The sequence below is a fragment of the Tachypleus tridentatus genome, chromosome 13 (genome assembly GCF_004210375.1).
Source record: "Tachypleus tridentatus isolate NWPU-2018 chromosome 13, ASM421037v1, whole genome shotgun sequence".
NCBI lineage: Eukaryota > Metazoa > Arthropoda > Merostomata > Xiphosura > Limulidae > Tachypleus > Tachypleus tridentatus.
The window spans coordinates 205,261,960-205,281,518 of NC_134837.1; the positions used below are offsets into that span (position 1 = coordinate 205,261,960).

The following is a 19,559-nucleotide window of genomic DNA, read 5'->3' on the forward strand; positions in this document are numbered from 1 at the left end:
TTGTTATGGACTTAGTTAGGTCTATTAACTGATAAGTTTTGTTGGTTTTCGCTCCTAGGTTTTTTAGAATTACTGATGTTGTCTTCTGCTTTTAACTCCGTCGTTGGTATTTTCTCTCCTTCATACACTACATTGCTGGTTCGCCACTTAAAAATGCTACGAAAATTAATTAGTTAATATTACTGAATATAAAATAAGTAAATAGTGTTAAAATCTCATTTGTAAACGAATTCAATAACATTTGTAATAATTATATTTCACTTTCTTAATCTGAGTCACACTATAACAGTTGCTATTCATGAAAGCTGATCTCAGAAGAATGAGCCCATAGAGAAAAATACACAATCTATTCTTGATTTATTTGTTATTCAAATTGCATACCATTAACAACGATACATATATCAGTTCATGGTATATTGTGACATTAAGGTATTTTCTTTCCTTAAATACGAACAACTGACATTAGAAATGTGTGTCTAACTTTGCAAATATAATATATATTTTCTCTGTGGACCCAGACTTCTTGGACACCCTGTGTATACATACAGTGCCGATATCTCTAATGCGTCTGTCCTGTCCAAAACTGGCTAATGAGCCCTAGTATTGGACAAATATAGTGTGATTACCTTTGTTATTATGCAATTTGCTGCCCGCCAAGGTTCTATCCTATTGAAGCACATCTAGATTACACACCAGAGGGATTTAATCTCGTGTAATTTTATCAGAATCACAATGCAATGTGATTGGAAAGTTATTTTAAAACATACGGTTCTTTTGAAGTTAATATTGCGTGAGTTCACAGTTTATAGATGAATGGATTTTATCACATCATGTCAGTTAATAATCGGATGGATTTAACCATACCATCTCAGTTTATAATTTGGTGGTTGTGATAATATAATCTAATTTTATAATTGGATGGATTTATTTAAGAATTTGACATTACTTGGCTTCTTTGTTGTTAATTTTCTTTCATTGTTTTTATATTATTTTGAATATATTTACATCGTTAACAAAACACTGTTTCTCATCCGACAGCAGTTATGTCAACTGCATGCATGATTATTAACATATTGTATTGCATAAATTATGCATTTTTATGTTTTTTTAGCAGTAGTTAGTAAATGTTTAAGACGAAGGGATGTCTAACAACAGTTTAGTTTGATTGTAACCACGAGTTGTGAAATTGACAGACTCTAACTACTTCGTTTTACATGATTCGAGGAGTTGTCGGGACAGGAGACCGAACATGGCGTCTCGATTACTGTGACGTAATATGTAGGGTTACCAAATTATATATATATATTTATAATTTTTATGTAATTTAACTATTTATTTATGATTTTTAATATTAAAAAAAACGATTATTTCGTACTTAATGAATTTCAGTACTTTGTCTTTGCTTTGATTGTTTGCGTAGATAATTTTATAAAACATTTGTGACGTCTCTTGTTCTGTGATGACGTCAGTAATATTGATTGACAGGTTAGTTTCTCCCGGTAACAAGCGAGTTGTCGAGCCTCGTGTGTGCGAGGCCTGTCGTTCTGGTGTTAGCTGCATGTGTTTCAATTGCAGGAGTTGACGTCTCCCAGTTGCGCAGTTCTCACGGGAAAGAACGGTGGTCGCATTTTTCAAAACTGCATAAATGGTTCAGGCTCTCGTAGCCCTGGGAAGAATATGGTAGTAGTTTAACCATTCGATTAGTAGCTTGTTTCATTTTCAGTTCACCTGTTCAGAAGGGTCACGAACACCATTCTGAGAGCTTATAATCACGTGCTCTTTCTTACTTTGTTCTCTCAGAATTAATCCGCGCGGTTTGATTAATTTATCCGGCAACTTGTTCAGAAACTGATACGGTAGGTAATTCAGTGTTACTTGATACGAACATTTTCAGTTCCTTTACGATTTGTTACTTCATATAAGATTACGTCTTCAAGGTACAGCAGAAAGAGAGTTAAATTTTTAAAAACTCATTAAATTAAAGATGTACTTTTGGTGAAATTTCATGAATATATCAGTTTTTCTGAAGCAGGAATGTGAAGTAAAGTTATGACGAATGAACGTTAATAAATGTTGAAAAATCTGGATTAGAGAGTTTATTTTGGTAGCCACCAAGTGTCGAAACCATGGATATAAAAATGATCCATAAAAGCAACACCTTCAGCAATTTTGGGAGCCACAAACTTGGAAATTGGTTCTCGTCCTGGAGTAATCCTCGAAGAAAAAGTAGTTTCCTAAAGAACTCGAAAAGTTTGAGTAAGTAAACAATAATTTATGGTTTGTTCACTAGCATTTTGTGAAGACATTTTGTAGATGAACAGTGAGGTAGAAATATGAGTTTAACAATTCAATGTAGGGAAATACTAGTAATACACCACCAGGGTGTACTACTACAAAAAATAGTTACAAGTAACTATACTATACATCAACATTAGAGTACTATAGAAAATAGTTACTAGTAATACACCACCAGGGTGTACTACTACAAAAAATAGTTACAAGTAACCATACTATACATCAACATGTGGAGTACTATAGAAAATAGTTACTAGTAATACACCACCAGGGTGGACTACTACAGAAAATAGTTACTAGTAATACACCACCAGGGTGGACTACTACAAACAATAGTTACTAGTAATACACCACCATGGTGGACTACTACAGAAAATAATTACTAGTAATGCACCAACAGGGTGTGCTGCTATAGAAAATAGTGGTCTCTGTAGGATCATCCAGTGTAGACAGTACACTGTATAGATAATTTATCATTAAACTACTTAATAATCATGAATTTTAACAACAAATAACGGAAGAAAGTATCTTTATTATATGATAACAACTATTAGTTATCCATCATAGGGTTAATAAAGATGTTGATTGTTGAGTATTGTCAATGGAGATAATGTAACAAAATCTGAACCATAACAAAGTAGGATTATTCAAGAGGATAGTGAATTTTAGAGTACAACAAGTGGTATTGTCCCAGAAGTAGGGGTTCCATCTTGTAGTGTAACAGTAAATGTTACAAACAATGGTAATCAAATGCTAAAGTTGTGAAAGATGTCAATAGTATTATATAATAATTTGTACCATAAAATTAAATTACCATGTGACTAACTATTTATCACAATAACCAATGTCTTATAAACAGCAGATGTTCATTTACACTGTTGACTGTTGTCAGTTTATTTCAGTTATTTCTTGTTGGAGTACCAGCTATAAGTAACTGTATTTCATGATTACACAGTTATTTTTTGTTGGAGTACCATGTATTATAACTGTAACTATGTAATTACTACCGTTACATAATGACTGTACACATGAATTGGAGGTTAAGACTGATAGATGGTTTATCCACACAGCAATGTGGGTCCTATTTCTGTAGTCACCTCCAAAAGCTAGGATCCGTTTTATAATCCCACTTTGTAGCTTGTACCCCAGGAACTTTTTGAAAATATGCAGTGTATATTGTTCAGTTTTAATGTGTTTTGTTTATGGCTATAATATAATTAATCAGAGGTTGTGATTTGCTGTTTTTAACACAGTTCTTCCTCATGATTTTGTTTATTCATTTAACTTTATTTAAATGTACTTATTTAATATCACTAATACGTACACTTGGTGTATATAGTGTTGTCGTGTACTTTGTTACTCACATACACTGTATGACGTAGTTCTTCAGTATTCTGAATTTTGCTGCAAATAGTCCACTGGATGTATTTGGTTGTGAGATAGTACATAGACCCCGCAGTTTACTCGATGTATTTGGTTGTGAGATAGTACATAGACCCCGCAGTTTACTCGATGTATTTGGTTGTGAGATAGTACATAGACCCCGCAGTTTACTCGATGTATTTGGTTGTGAGATAGTACATAGAGCCCGCAGTTTACTCGATGTATTTGGTTGTGAGATAGTACATAGACCCCGCAGTTGACTCGATGTATTTGGTTGTGAGATAGTACATAGACCCCGCAGTTTACTCGATGTATTTGGTTGTGAGATTGTACATAGACCCCGCAGTTTACTCGATGTATTTGGTTGTGAGATAGTACATAGACCCCGCAGTTTACTCGATGTATTTGGTTGTGAGATAGTACATAGACCCCGCAGTTTACTCGATGTATTTGGTTGTGAGATAGTACATAGAGCCCGCAGTTTACTCGATGTATTTGGTTGTGAGATAGTACATAGACCCCGCAGTTGACTCGATGTATTTGGTTGTGAGATAGTACATAGACCCCGCAGTTTACTCGATGTATTTGGTTGTGAGATAGTACATAGACCCCGCAGTTGACTCGATGTATTTGGTTGTGAGATAGTACATAGACCCCGCAGTTTACTGGATGTATTTGGTTAAAAGATAGTAGACCCCGCATATCGATGTATTTGGTTGTGAGATTACATAGACCCTCAGTTTACTCGATGTATTTGGTTGTGAGATAGTACATAGAGAGTTTACTCGATGGTACATTCTATGTGAGAGATAGTACATAGAGCCCGCAGTTTACTCGATGTATTTGGTTGTGAGATAGTACATAGAGCCCGCAGTTTACTCGATGTATGTGAGATATAAGATGGTACTCGATGTATTTGGTTGTGAGATAGTACATAGACCCCGCAGTTTACTCGATGTATTTGGTTGTGAGATAGTACATAGACCCCGCAGTTGACTCGATGTATTTGGTTAAAAGTAGTATATCTTTCACTGCCTCATTGATGTAGTTAGTTATAAGATGGTACATTCTATGTAGTTCCTCGGGTGTAGTTAGTTATAAGATGGTACATTCTATGTAGTTCCTCGGAAGTAGTTAGTTATAAGGTGGTACATCTTACGTAGTTCCTCGGAAGTAGTTAGTTATAAGGTGGTACATCTTACGTAGTTCCTCGGATGCAGTTAGTTATAGGGTGGTACATCATACCTAGTGCACTGACAGTAAAAAGTTGATGTAAATAGTCTGAAGTGAAAATCTGAGAGTTAGTTTTAGTTACTGCTTTTTTGCTTCTAGTAAGTCAAGTAAAGCTTTGTAAAAAGACGGGTTTTCCACTGTCAGTGTGATGTATGGCTAATCTATAGAGTTGATTAAAAGTTTTGAAATGAATCAAGATACTTAAGATGATGTTAGATTGTTGTTATTGTACGAACACTTGACGTATTGTGTTTTATTGTTATTCTTTACAAGATATTTTAATGAATACGGCGGAAACCAACTCGGTATTATCATTATTAATTTAAGATTATTTACGCGATTGAAGATGTGTGGAATTTTCAACGATATTAAGTTATTAAAAAGTACGCGCCATCTGTCGGAAAAATAGCATATTCTGAACAACCGAATGGCAGTTTTAAAAACGTCGAACTGTATAATGTACTTAGTTCCTCCATTTGTGCCTGTATCGAAGTGACATTAGAACCGAGTTGTATAATTAAACACTTACTACACGTGTAATGTCTGTAGAACGTAGTGAAATAAGGTGTAACCGAATGAATGACTCATCTTACAATATTTAAATAAACCGTCATTCTACCATCCTCACTGTGAGGGATTGTGTTTCACTTTGCAGGGGGTATCCTCCCAAGAGTGTAACAGTTCAAATAAGTTTTGTGTAGGAACATTTTTAAATTTAAAAAAAAAAGATCTGTCTTGTAGAAAATAATTCAAGATACTCTGGTTGTGAAAAAGATGATTTCATCTTTGGATCATGCGTGTTTAGCTGAACTTCTGATACAAGAATAACGATTGCAATGACTGAACTTTCTGTTTGATAAATATAACAACAGTAGGATTAGTAGTTGACTTTATTTTGTGAGATTATAAAACAATAATTCTTATGTGAAAAGAAGTTAAACTTTTATTACACGTTGTGGAAACATTTCATGAAGTCGAGAGTTTCACGCCATTTTGTACGTTTACAGATGGTGGACACAGTTCTGTATACCTTGTTCTATACTTCCATACATGGTGAACACAGTTCTGTATACCTTGTTCTATACTTCCATACATGGTGAACACAGTTCTGTATACCTTGTTCTATACTTCCATACATGGTGAACACAGTTCTGTATACCTTGTTCTATACTTCCATACATGGTGAACACAGTTCTGTATACCGTATTCTGTTCTCCCATAGATGGTGAACACAATTCTGTATACCGTATTCTGTACTCCCATAGATGGTGAACACAATTCTGTATACCGTATTCTGTACTCCCATAGATGGTGAACACAATTCTGTATACCTTGTTCTGTACTTCCATAGATGGTGAACACAGTTCTTTATACATTGTTCTGTACTTCCATAGATGGTGAACACAGTTCTGTATACTGCTATAAATTTAGTAGAAATTTTCCGGACAAATATAAATTGAGACGGAACGGGACTGTAACATGTTAGTCTTCTATCCCAGCTTGATCTAACCAAGTTACTACGTCTTGCGGCATGAGTTTTTTTTTGTTTTAAACCTTAGAGACTAATAAGTTGTGTCCAGAATTTATTGTTGTTATTGCAACTCCCAACTTCGAGTGATGTAACCATCAACACTCAGTGTGTATTGTAGTTTTAAAAGTATAAATTGTAACCACATTTCTTGTTTGTTTTCTGTTACTTTGTCTGAATGACCAGTAAACGAATGAGAGATAAAAGTGATGGATACGGTTTTACTTTGTCAGCGAACAGTTACTATTAACAAAAGTCATTATAAACCTTGTAGGCCCGGCATGGCCAAGCGTGTTAAGGTGTGCGACTCGTAATCTGAGGGTCGCGGGATCGCATCCCCATCGCGCCAAACATGCTCGCCCTTTCAGCCGTGGGGGCGTTATAATGTTACGGTCAATCCCACTATTCATTGGTAAAAGAGTAGCCCAAGAGTTGGCGGTGGGTGGTGATGACTAGCTGCCTTCCCTCTTGTCTTACACTGCTAAATTAGGGACGGCTGGCACAGATAGCACTCGAGTAGCTTTGTGCGAAATTCAAAACAAATAAACCTCATTAAAATCAGTTGATGCTCCGTTATTTACGATGTGATATAAACACCGCCTTCTGGGGCTCAAGACTCAAACTAAATGGCACAATTAATAAGCGGTAAATTAAAACTGGGTGTTTTCAAAGGTCAGTTTGTGTATATAGACGCTACTATCCCCCAACGTGTACCTTTTTTTTTTCTCGCTTAACCCAGACCATTGAAAAGTGGAAGTCTGATATCGATCTGACACTAGAAGCAGGAGTGACGTAAACGAAAACCAACCAATTACGATCCTGCACTGAAGCCTGGATGGATTTGTTGAAAGAACGCTTCACTACCGATGGAAATCGATACGAAACGAGAATTGAAGAAAATGTTCAGTGTTTTTGAACACTTTCTTATCTGTAATTGGTAGATAAGTGTTAAAAGTACTCAGACATTAATCTTTGCTCGTGCGTGTATCACACACACGTTATTCTAATGTAGTTTAAGATGTACAGAGTAGTCTGTCGATAGTGACGTACATTATAATCTCTCATATTAGTACACACTTATTTTTTTAATACACGCACCCGTGGTGTTAGCAGTATTTGAGCTGGCTGGTGTCATGAAGGCCTGACAGCTGTCACTGTTTTATTTGTAACCTATGTACTAGTTATTAAATTATTTCATTATACAAATGACAGAATGAACACCGAGTGTTTATAATGTGTGTGTACTCTTCTTACACACGAGCATGTGCAAGATGTTTGTGTACATGTTATTTCACACGTACGTATCTATATATGTGCTAGTATTGGAAACGAATAACGAGACCTCCTCCATCCATTTCTATAAACTATAAAATAAAGAAAAAATATATATTTGTGTCTACTACACGTAGCAGAAATTATCATTGAGGAAGTTACGTGGTAAATATAGAGACGATTCCATTAACGTCATCTTCAATTATGTCGCTTCGTTTCTGTGTCGTTGAAAAAATTGTTTAAAAAATTAAAAATTACAAACAAAAACACACTGACTTTTCCTTCAGTTCCTACTTTGAGTTGTTAGTCCAGTTTTTTTCTATCAGTATTGTACTGTGGTACGTATTCTTTATTTTCGTGTATTATTTGTTACTATTTATTATTGTTTTATACTCTTTTTGCCATATGTAACACGTTCAGTTATACAACTTTAAAATATATCATTCTATCAGTGAGAAACTGGTCCCTCAGTGACGTCGTTTCCATGAATATGTACGTTTTCAAAAACGTAACCAGATCGTTAGTGAGGAATCCACTGTTCATCATGTTAAATTTGACGAATAAGGAAGTTTGTAACGAGTTTAACTCATTGGACGGAACTTGATAGATCATATTGATTAGGCTTGCTACTGTGTATGACAGTGGCGAGTTTATCGGACGAAACTCGACAGTGTGTGTTTTTCTTATAGCAAAGCCACATCAAGGCTATCTGCTGAGCCACCGAGGGGAATCGAACCCCTGATTTTAGTGTTGTAAATCCGTGGACATACCGCTGTACTAGCGGGGGAGCAATTATTTCACATGAAACTCGACAGACCGTATTGATCAGTTCCTGTGTATTTTCACGCACTGTTTATAAGAAAGGATAGTGTGTTTATTTATAAGTCAGTGACAGAAGGGAATGTGTGTGTTTGTGAGAAAGGAAATTATTTTTAAGCCCGTTAGATGGTACAGCAGCTGACTGGATCATTGTAGTTTATAAAGGACTTGATGGTTAAGGTAAAACTAGCAGGTGGCGTTTGCTGGCTAGAAAGTCAAAACACGAAATGTAAAAGTGTATTAGTTTATTTTTTTAAAAAATAGTGATAATTTGCTGTAGGTGATGGAGTTGCTTTAATTAAGCGTAATACCTAAAATCTCGTTTTACATTGTTTTTCATTTAGGTTAGGGTTTCATTGTTTAAAATTTATCCGAATGATAAATGCACAATTTGTGTTTATAACCAATAATTTCGTAGTGCAAAATTCCAAGTTGTTAGCCGCGTAATTATTATTTTTTGCCACTTAAAATTGATTCACAGATAAGAGTAATTAAATGTGTAGGATTTCCAACATTACTGGAAATTATTTGTCAGGTTTATATGTATGTAATGGCAGGAATTATTTTACAGTAAGTATCTGTGACTTGTTGACGATAAATTCAAACAAACGTATAGCACACAATCTACGTGTTTTAAAATAACATATTCAAAACAAGTTAAACGTATGCATAAAACCTCTTCACTATAGATATCACAGTTGTATCTGAACTTCTAAATAATTCTCGTTTCTTGTCAAAAGTTCACACGGGTTGGTTCAGTTACTTTAAAACCTAATTGACAAAACGAATTATTTTTCTCTGCTCAGCTTCTTATTACCCAATCTACGATAAGTTCACATACGTTACCGCATTTGTATCCAGATATTTAAATAATTGTCTGATTTTCGTCAAAGTCTACACCGGTAGAACATCCTTTGACAAGACAAATTATTTCTCCTTATCTCTGTTGACTGTAAAATCCACTTTAAATATCGCCTGTTACGGCTAAGCTGACAACAATGCAATCTAACTTCTTTCAATAACTTGACTTTTCCTAACTTTACTTCACCTGATCGCCTATATATGTATATTGCCCAAGTGTTTTGTTTTGGAATTTCGCACAAAGCTACTCGAGGGCTATCTGTGCTAGCCGTCCCTAATTTAGCAGTGTAAGACTAGAGGGAAGGCAGCTAGTCATCACCATCATCGCCTACCCTTGGGCCACTCTTTTACCAACTAATAGTGATATTGGCCTTCACATTATAACGCCTCCACAGCTGAAAGGGCGAGCATGTTTAGCACGATGGGGATGCGAACCCGCGACCCTCAGATTACATCACCACCCACCGCCAACTCTTGGGCTACTCTTTACCAACGAAAATTGACCGTCACATTATAACGCCCCACGGTTGGGAGGGCGAGCATGTTTGGCACGACGCGCTATTAACACGCTTGGCCATGCCGGGGCATATTGCCCAAGTGAGACTAAGAACTTTCTACAAACTACGAGACGCAGTGATGTAGCATTACTTACATAGCGAGAAAAACATGAGGCTTCGAGAAAGTGTGTGTGTGTGTTTTTTTATAGCAAAGCCGCATCGGGCTATCTGCTGAGCCCACCGAGGGGAATCGAACCCCTGATATTAGCGTTGTAAATCCGTAGACTTACGGCTGTACTAGCGGCGGGCACGCTTCGAGAAAGATGACATTAACAGTTATACTCTACGACTCTTATAGAATTACGTTACGAAATTTGTCACAGCTAACACTTTTTAAAACAGTCAACCTTCAACAGTCATTAAATATTAAGTCACAAATTAAACGTAATAATAACACTTACATCAGTCTTGCATATCCAACAATATTTATCCTATTATTATTATTATTTCGTAAATCGTTTATTTTTTGTGAATATGAGCTTTAAAACAAACACATCGTTGTTTTTGTTGTTTTATATTTTATTACGACTATTTTATTATTAAATTTTTAAATTTAAATTGTATGTGTGTATCAAGTTTTGCTGATAAGAATTGTATTTGATGTACGAATAATGTAAACATTGCTTAGGCTTAACTTCGCTGGTGTTCTGTATAAAGGAGTATTGAGAAATAAGCTAGACAATGAAACGTTTGTGAATGGTTATTTTTTTATTGGATAATGTAAGACTTAGTCTACGTCAGCTTGTTAAGAAGGCCGCAAAATAATTACGTATTTAAAGTAGAGGACATGCAGCTGTCGCTGTTTAGGCTTAGCGTTTATATGTTTGATATACGCTTTGCACCACGCGTCTTCTCTGTTGAAAGTCGGATAACAAGTTTGTTTAATTTTACTTATAAATATTTATTAAGTGTTCGATTAGTAATTATAAAGATAGGCTCAGTTAATACACTGATAAATTATTTTTACTTTTTATAGTTCTGAATATCTCTGTGATAAACTTTTAAGGTGTTTTTAGCGAAAACTTTAAACTTTTAATATATGTTTGGAATAAATATTTGATTAGATTAATATACAGTGTATTTTGGTTTTCTTGCGTCACTCATGTGTATTGGTTTACCGTAATGCAGATAAATAGTGACACCCGACTAGTGAATGAGGTGTAAAGATAGGTGTGATTAGATATTATTACTTTAACTCTTGTATAGTCCTCTTTGCTATGTCCAGTTGACTTGTTCTTAAATTACTACAAGCTACAGTTACGCATGATCCTGAGTAAGTTTCCAGTTTGTTTGTTTGTTTTTGTTATACACGTGAACTTATGCACGTGCAAATAAGAGGTGGACGTTGTTATTTCTGTAAAATTAATTAGTATGTGTTCTTGGGTATGGGATATTGTTATGTCTGTGGAATTCAGAATATAAATTTGTTAGAGTGTGAATTCAAGTTTTTAGTAGATATTCGTGTTTGGTAAAAATGCAAACAGCACTTAGAATTCTTGTTTTGAAATTGGAAATATCATTTCTGTGGTGACTTTTTGGTTTAAATATTTATTGTTCGTCGTACCAGATTGATTAAGTTTGGCTTTATTTTCTTGTAATGTGTTGTCTGTCAGTCAGTCAGAAGGCATTAAAATTACGTCACGTAAGTGACGCATAACGTTGCAATTTGTACTGTGGTGATATCAGTAAATTGTACGCATGTCAGGAATCACGAGAAGAATTATGTACTCTGTAAGCTACAACGCAGCATCACTTACGAACTTGAAAAGCAAATATTTATTACTTTTAATTTTGGTTTTATTTAATCTTGAAACGGAACGTTTTCGGGGACCTTACACAAGTACATCGACTGTTTGTTATCTGAGTGTTGTAATTTGGTTTTTGGCTAAAGGGAGCTGGGGGGGGTCGGAATAATGACGTTAAGATCGGAAGGTTTTATAATGTAGACCTACTAAGTTCTAAAGATTTAACTTCACATTTTCTAATAAATTCGAGGTTAAGTTATGAACGTGAGGTTCGGAGAAGATAATCTGACAGATACAGATTTGTTTAAGCCTATCATGCATATTGAGTTATTGTCATGGGCGTAGATCCTGGGGGGATAGGGGATACATCCCCCCTTCATTTTAGGTGGGGGTATGGTGCATACAATCATCCCCCCCTACAGTTTGGTCTGTTGAATTGTTTTATTGCATCACAGGCCTACAAATTGTGTGTTTGTTCTTGTGATTCTCGTGTTCCTACCAGTCGAATTAAATAATTAGGCGTAGATGTAGGCTTTTTCAGTAGCCGAAATGTACATCTTTAATATAGGCGTGCTTCTATGCTTTCTGATCTAAGCGATAGTTCGTAAGTATCAGTCAGTAGGCCTAAGTATACATGCAAGGCTTGCAAGCACTATCACAGAATCTACCTACGTCTTGTACCTAATGTAAGATTAAGTAAAATTTTCATCACAACAGATTGAACAGAGCATGAAATTCGAAAATATTGATCCAAAGCGTAAACTTCTGTGATCTAGATCTGGCAGGCCATTTGTAGCTTGTAGCAGCATCAATCTTATGTGTATATTGTGCGCCATTTGTTCTTATGCCGATTTTACTGTCGAACGCCTTACTCTCCTTAGCTGCCGAAGGCGCTGACCATAGTGTACGTTTAGTGTACAGTTAACGGCAGGTTCGGGCCGCTCGGATCCAGACGCGCCCCACATCAACCCCCCTCCGCTCTTTTTAACCTGAGCCTCGATTTTACAACAGGGCTCATTAGACCTATGTTTGTGGCCTTCATTAATCCATGAAATTTCAGATTATCACCGCCCTCTAATAAAGTGCTGGTGCTTTGTGGAAAAAGAACAATATATTCTCTTATCATAGATAGTAAAAATATTGTATTTTCTTGTATAATTAGAACACAAAAAGAGCGATTTCAACAGCCTGAAGCCTCTACTCAAATTGTATTGCTAGTTTTTGTTTAGTTGTTTTTATTTAATAGACGTGCTTATAGACATTATATCACAACGTGTTTGCCTTTTGATGAGCTTTAACAGGAATATAATATATTGGGTTGAGGAATAATTCGTGAGCGTTTTTTCAAGTTAAAAAAATATATTCATAAATGAAACGCTTTCGCAAAATATTTCATGTCATTTGGTAGATAATTTTTTGCTCTAATAGATGGTGTGTTTGATTTTCGTATGTCTTTAATTTTTTGCTTTCATTTTCAGCTCATTAAATGGAATGTCAAGTGGACAAAATCGAGCATTTTCGACACCATCTGCTTTTCGCATTTAATTTCTTGCAATTTCGTTTAAAACAATGCATACTATATACCTAGGTATTACATGAAATAAAGTATCATAATAAATGTTTTGGGTGTAATGTGTTCATGCATTGAAGTATTGTATAGTCTTGCATGTAATGCTTGAATGAAATTATTTAAAAACGCTCACGAATTATTCCTCAACCTAATACTTGTGATTATTTAAGTATTTTCCGAAAAACGTGCAATTATTTGTGTTGTAACTAGCACATATTATTGTCCCAGCGATGCCCAGGCGGTCAGTCGGCTCGACAGTCACTGTGAGGTTCGTGCGTTCGACTTAAATACATTGTACAGTTCAGTTCTACTTCCATTCTGTTCTATCTTCGTTCGTTGTACGTTAGAGCTTTTCAATAAAGACTGTATTTTAGCTTGTTGAATCATCTGGGAAACAAATTCCAATTATGACAAGCAAGCGTCTGAAACTTTCCGATATTAGACAGTTCTGCAAGCCAGTTACTAGTACTACAAGTGACGATGTAGATGCAGATAATCCAACAACCTCAAGCATAGGAAAAGAAACTTGCCATACAGAGGAAATACCATGTTCATCAGAGGACGAGTCTGAAAATGCTTGTGCAACTATTGCGCATCATGAACCACCAAAAAGTTGTGAAACAAGTTTGTGCAGTAATGAAAAATCTGACACTCCACAGATACGGTGTGGAAAGTCATATCATCCAGACGCACAACTAATACGACGACAGAAAGCAAAATCTCAAAATAGCAATTTCCAGGGCAAGTGGTTTGATGAGTTCCCATGGCCGCACACTTAAAAAGTCATATGCTTTCATTGTGCCAAGGTGGAAAGTAGAGGCCTTTTTACAGGGAAATTGGAGAGGCCAGTGGAGTATATCTTCATATCCACCGGTTTTTGCAACTGGAAAAAGGCAAAACAGAAATTCAACGAACACCAATCCTCCTCTCAGCACAGATTCGCTGTATCTCCAGAAGGTTCACTTGATGTAACGCCAGTGACTGTCCAGCTACATGATGGAAAAAAGAAGCAGCAGGAAGAATGCAAAAGAAGTCTAGCCAAAATATTCAGAAGTTTACGTTTCTTACTGCGTCAAGGTTTAGCATTACGTGGACATTCTGATACGGAGGGGAACTTCCTGCAGTTATTGAAGCTCCTGGAAGAGGAAGATCCTGAGTTGACGGCCTACTTGTCAAAGAAAACCACATTCACATCACTCCAGGCTCAGAATGAAATAATGGAAATGTTCAGCCATCAAATACTGAGGAACATAGCACACGAAGTGCAGCAAAGTAAAATCTTTGCATCTATGGTTGATGGCACTCAAGATGTTACAGGTGCCGAACAGGAAGCAATATGTGTACGATACGTAGATGAGAACCTTGACGTCCATGAGACATTTCTTGGTTTGTACAGTGTTTCCAGTACAACTGGTGAAACAATATCCTCGACTATACTTGATGTACTGACTAGACTCAATTTACCACTGTCAGGATTAAGAGCACAAATTTATGATGGAGCCGTTAACATGAGTGGTGCGTACAGTGGATGTCAGGCAAAAATAAAAGAGAAGCAACCGTCAGCTTTGTTTTTTCACTGCAAAGCACACAAGGCTAATTTAATAATGCAACATGCAGTTGAAGCTTGTGAATGTGTTTGAGATTCTGTCCAGTGGGTACATGAATTTGGTGTCTTGCTTCAGAGGTCAGGCAAATACAAGACAATCTCTGAAAATATTGTATCGTCAGACAGCTACAATGGTCCAGTTAAATACATCCGCCCACTGTGTCCAACACGCTGGTTGTGCCGCCTATCTGCAATTACATGTGCTAATGATCACTACAGTGACATTGTTGATTCTTTGTCTGAATTAGCAAATGAAAAATCAGATGTAGCAGTGAAAGCACGAGGCCTGCTGGATAGATTTGACAAAGGAAAGACAGTTTTAGGATTGTTGATGGCTCAGCATCCATAAGCTGCATTAGAGAAACTAAACCGTGCATTCCAAGCAAAATCAGCGACAGTATCTGGCATGATTGAAGCATCTGCAATGACAGTTGAGCAATTGCGGGTATTGCGAACAGAGGAAAATTACAACAAGATATTTGATGAACCTGAGAAAAAGGTAACTTCCCTAGATCTGGTGCCAATTGAACTACCACGCATTCGCAGGCCCCCCCCAGAAGGATCACAGGTGATGGCTCAGCACACCATTCTGCAACAGCTAGAGATTACTACAGAAGCCAATATTTTGAATTTGTGGACACACTCATAGAACTTCTGACCACTAGATTCAATGCAGACAACAATGACTTGAGGCAATATCTGGCACTTGAGAACATGATCACATCTGGCAAGATTAACAACTCGGTTATAAACTTCTATCCAGAAATCTCTGCACAACAGCTCGAGTTTCAGTTGCCCATGTTCAAAGGAACAACAAAAGCAGTATCTCTGAAAGGTGCGAAGGATGCTTACTGTAAAATGCATGAAACAAGCCAGCAGATGTTTAATGAAGTGTTTCTTCTCATGAAAATTTTGCTTGTATGTCCAGTATCCAGCTGCGAATGTGAACGCAGCTTTTCTGCATTAAGATGGTTGAAGATGTGGTTAAATTCAACTATGTCTCAATGCCGCCTCAACCATGTGGTAGTTTGTCACACTCACAAAGATGAGGTCGACAAGATAAATATAGAAGAGCTTATGAAAGAATTCATAAACAGATCATAACAAAGGAGGTCTACGATTGGGAACATGTAGACTAGAGGACTAAATGAATCTTACTTCAATGAAAAGTATGAATGTGCTACATTGTATCAATGTGTAATTTTCAAGAGTTCGCAAAGACATTTTAATTATTTTTATCAAACAAATGAACAGTTTTTCAGTAGATATAAACTTATCAAGGGTAATTACTAATTTTATTAATATTTGAAAACGTAATTCATGCAATGAAAATTATTAGTAACCTTGTCAAGTGTAATGGCCATCTTTTATACTGTGCAGTGTGCAGGAATAAATTCATGTGGCAGTTAATTTGTGACACATTTGTCTTTATTCTATTAACATTTTGAAAACTGTTCACAACACTTCACTTATACAAACCTACATGGAAACCTTGAAGTATCGTGGCAACAAGATTACTCTGTGACTGCATGTTTACAGCTTTCAGGTTCAGGTAATCAGAGATTACCAATTTGCAAACTGAACAGTCCACATAAGTGGTTGCACCCATCGGGTGTAAAAAATCTACGCCCTTGGTTATTGTACAAGTACTTGATGTTTTTACGTTAGTTTGGTGCGTATAACGTAAGTATAAACTATAGGCTTAGGCCTACAACAACTTGTAAAGAGTTTGTTTTAATTTTGCACAAAGCTACTCGAGGGCTACCTGTGCTCGCCGTCCCTAATATAGCAGTGTAAGACTAGAGGGAAGGCAGCTAGTCTGTTTGTTTGTTTGTTTTGGAATTTCGCACAAAGCTACTCGAGGGCTATCTGTGCTAGCCGTCCCTAATTTAGCAGTGTAAGACTAGAGGGAAGGCAGCTAGTCATCACCACCCACCGCCAACTCTTGGGCTACTCTTTTACCAACGAAAAATGGGATTGACCGTCACATTATGACGCCCCCACGGCTGGAAGGGCGAGCATGTTTGGCGCGACTCGGGCGCGAACCCGCGACACTCAGATTACGAAGCGCACGCCTTAACGCGCTAGGCCATGCCAGGCCTAGGCAGCTAGTCATTACCACCCACCGCCAACTCTTGGGCTACTCTTTTACCAACGAATAGTGGGATTGACCGTCAAATTATAACGCCCCCACGGCTGGGAGGGCGAGCATGTTTAGCGCGACTCGGGCGCGAACCCGTGACCCTCAGATTACGAGTCGCACGCCTTAGCACGCTTGGCCATGCCGGGCCTTGTAAAGAGTAACAAACCTATAAAGAAACGTCAAAGAGGAAAGAAAAATAGCTTTTTATTGTTACGTGGATTGGACGTTGAGTTTACTTCACCAGATAACGTAAAAGAACCCGCCAACGAAAGAACGGTATTACAAAAAAAAGTAACTTTGCGTTTTAAATTAAACAAATATAATAAATCAACGAAACGAGTTTTGCTGTAGTGTTTTTTGTATAAAATATTTAAAAGTCTATTTCACTTACTTTTAGGGTCTTTCTTCCACATTTTTACGTTTATATAAGCTAGCAACCAAGTTAGTAGCGATTATCAGGCCTAGGGGGAAGTCTGTTTGTGATACTGACTTCGAACTATGTATTACTCATCTGTTGAAACTAAAGTGTATGTTATCAGTTACCAGACTCGAGAGAGTTAAATGTTAGTTGGAAAGTTCCTACGTTTTTCTACTATAGAATCCACTGTAAAACTAAATATTTTAATTGCTAAAAGTCGAACCTAATATTGAGTAAATATGTTTGGCCCTTTCAGACATTTAAATGTTTGTGTGTGTTTTTATATATATATTTAAAATGACGGCTGACTTTGACAAATCTTTGGTCTTCCTGAAAATTTGAGCATTCCAGTAATATTGAGTTCGAGTTACTAGACAGCATGTTTTATTTATGACATTGAAACAGTTTTAATGAACATTACAGAACCTGAACTTTTATGTTTGTAAAACCTTGATACTATCAGACTAACAATATCGGTCTGTATAATTATAAAAACAACCTTGAATGTTTGTGTTTCTACCTAAAGTGTACGGAGCTTCTTGACGCAGTCCAGACGTTCAACGAGGTGTGACGTATAATAATCCACGTGAACGACCTATTTAAATATAAGGTTACAACATTTCTCGAGAAACAGTTCCTTACCTGTCATTTTTAATCAAGATAACTGAAACGGTTTAACCTAAAATATTCGCAAGACAGTAGTTCAAGCAGACGATTATTATTTGTGTCTCCCATGGTAAGGTCAACTACGTTATTTAATTGTTACTTTCATTAACAGCCAGTTATACTTGTTAAAAAAACAAAACACAACAACAACGTGAAATATAACACTGATAAAATGTTTGTTTTTGGTCTGTTTTGAATTTCGCGCAAAGCTCCACGAGGACTATCTGCGCTAGCCGTCTCTAATTTTGCAGTGTAAGACTAGGAGGAAGGCAGCTAGTCGTCACCACCCACCGCCAACTCTTGGGCTAGTATTTTACCAACGAATAGTAGGATTGACCGTCACATTATAACGTTTCCACAGCTGAAAGGGCGAGCATGTTTGGTGTGACGGAGATTTGAACCCGCGACCCTCAGATTACAAGTCAAGTGCCTTAACTACCTGGCCATGCTGGGTCGTGATAAAATGTAGGACAACTTTAAGTGTACACTAATTTTGGGTCATAAACTCTTCTTCAAGTGATGTTTGTTAAAATCATGCATACAGGACACATATACTAATTAATATATATGATATAATTTATATATATATATATAATATAATTACTTTATGTTTTGATGTATTGTGTATTCTTATAATTTTGTTACAAAGATTATTTTGCATTTTTAACTTAATATATATATTTAGGACCAGTTCGAAACCCTTAATGTGGTTGAACTTTGTGGGATACTGTTGGAATAATGACCGAAAATATTGTTAATTAACAGGGAGGGTAACCAATTGGCGAAACAGTGTATTCTGATCTTTATAAGTATAAACATATTTAATTATCAGGTTGAAATTCAGTTTCGCTTTAAGTAGGTAACTTGATCTGACCGAAAGTAAATTATAGTAATGAAATTTTCTAAATCATTATAGATCAGGTTAGTAAACATACACACACATAATAAATATATGTATATATAAATTCCATATGCTACGCCATAGCGACGGTTGCTGTCACTAAGGTTATCGATCAGAGAGTACGATAAGTGTTCGCTCCACATCTTGTTTAACGGATAACTTGTGCTAAATTTACACACGAAATTAATGGCGCTGTTGTTGCCAGGACAACTGCGGTATGTCATAGTTTGAGCACGGGCGTTTTTTAATCGAATACTCCATTACTTAAAGCTGTATTTGTAATATAGTTTAAAACAATATACAAAAAATCTTAAAATAGATAATAACATATTTGTAAACAGTCGTAAAATGGTTAGATTCGAAATATTATTGGTATTTCTGTTACGAAATATAGACCTAACGTGAGGTTCTTAACATACAGAAAATTAGTTAAATATAAAAAAGTAGATGAAACATATGACTGCATTGCTACAAAAACATGATATATTAAAAACTGTAGTAAGTATTAAAGACATTAAAATAATGTACAGAAGGAATTAATAAATCAGTTAGTGAAAATATA

The 19,559-nt window shown here is 36.2% G+C and overlaps 2 protein-coding genes across 7 annotated transcripts in view; one reads left to right on the plus strand and one right to left on the minus strand.

The window, feature by feature from the left end:
* The window catches only part of mRpS33 (mitochondrial ribosomal protein S33), a 321,652-nt gene that overhangs the window by 99,399 nt on the left and 202,694 nt on the right, over positions 1–19,559 (minus strand). The window lies entirely within an intron of this gene.
* Positions 1–19,559, plus strand: part of LOC143238367 (cyclin-dependent kinase 17-like) — a 98,276-nt gene that overhangs the window by 35,364 nt on the left and 43,353 nt on the right. The window contains exon 1 of one of the 6 annotated variants that reach the window (XM_076478519.1): positions 1,350–2,256. The exons of 4 other annotated variants lie outside the window; for them this stretch is intronic. In XM_076478519.1, coding sequence (XP_076334634.1) covers positions 2,127–2,256 — 130 coding nt within the window. In that variant the 5' untranslated portion in view covers positions 1,350–2,126. Of the gene's footprint in view, positions 1–1,349; positions 2,257–10,720; positions 10,824–19,559 lie in introns of those variants that run through there. One more of the 6 variants, XM_076478521.1, reaches the window with a different exon arrangement.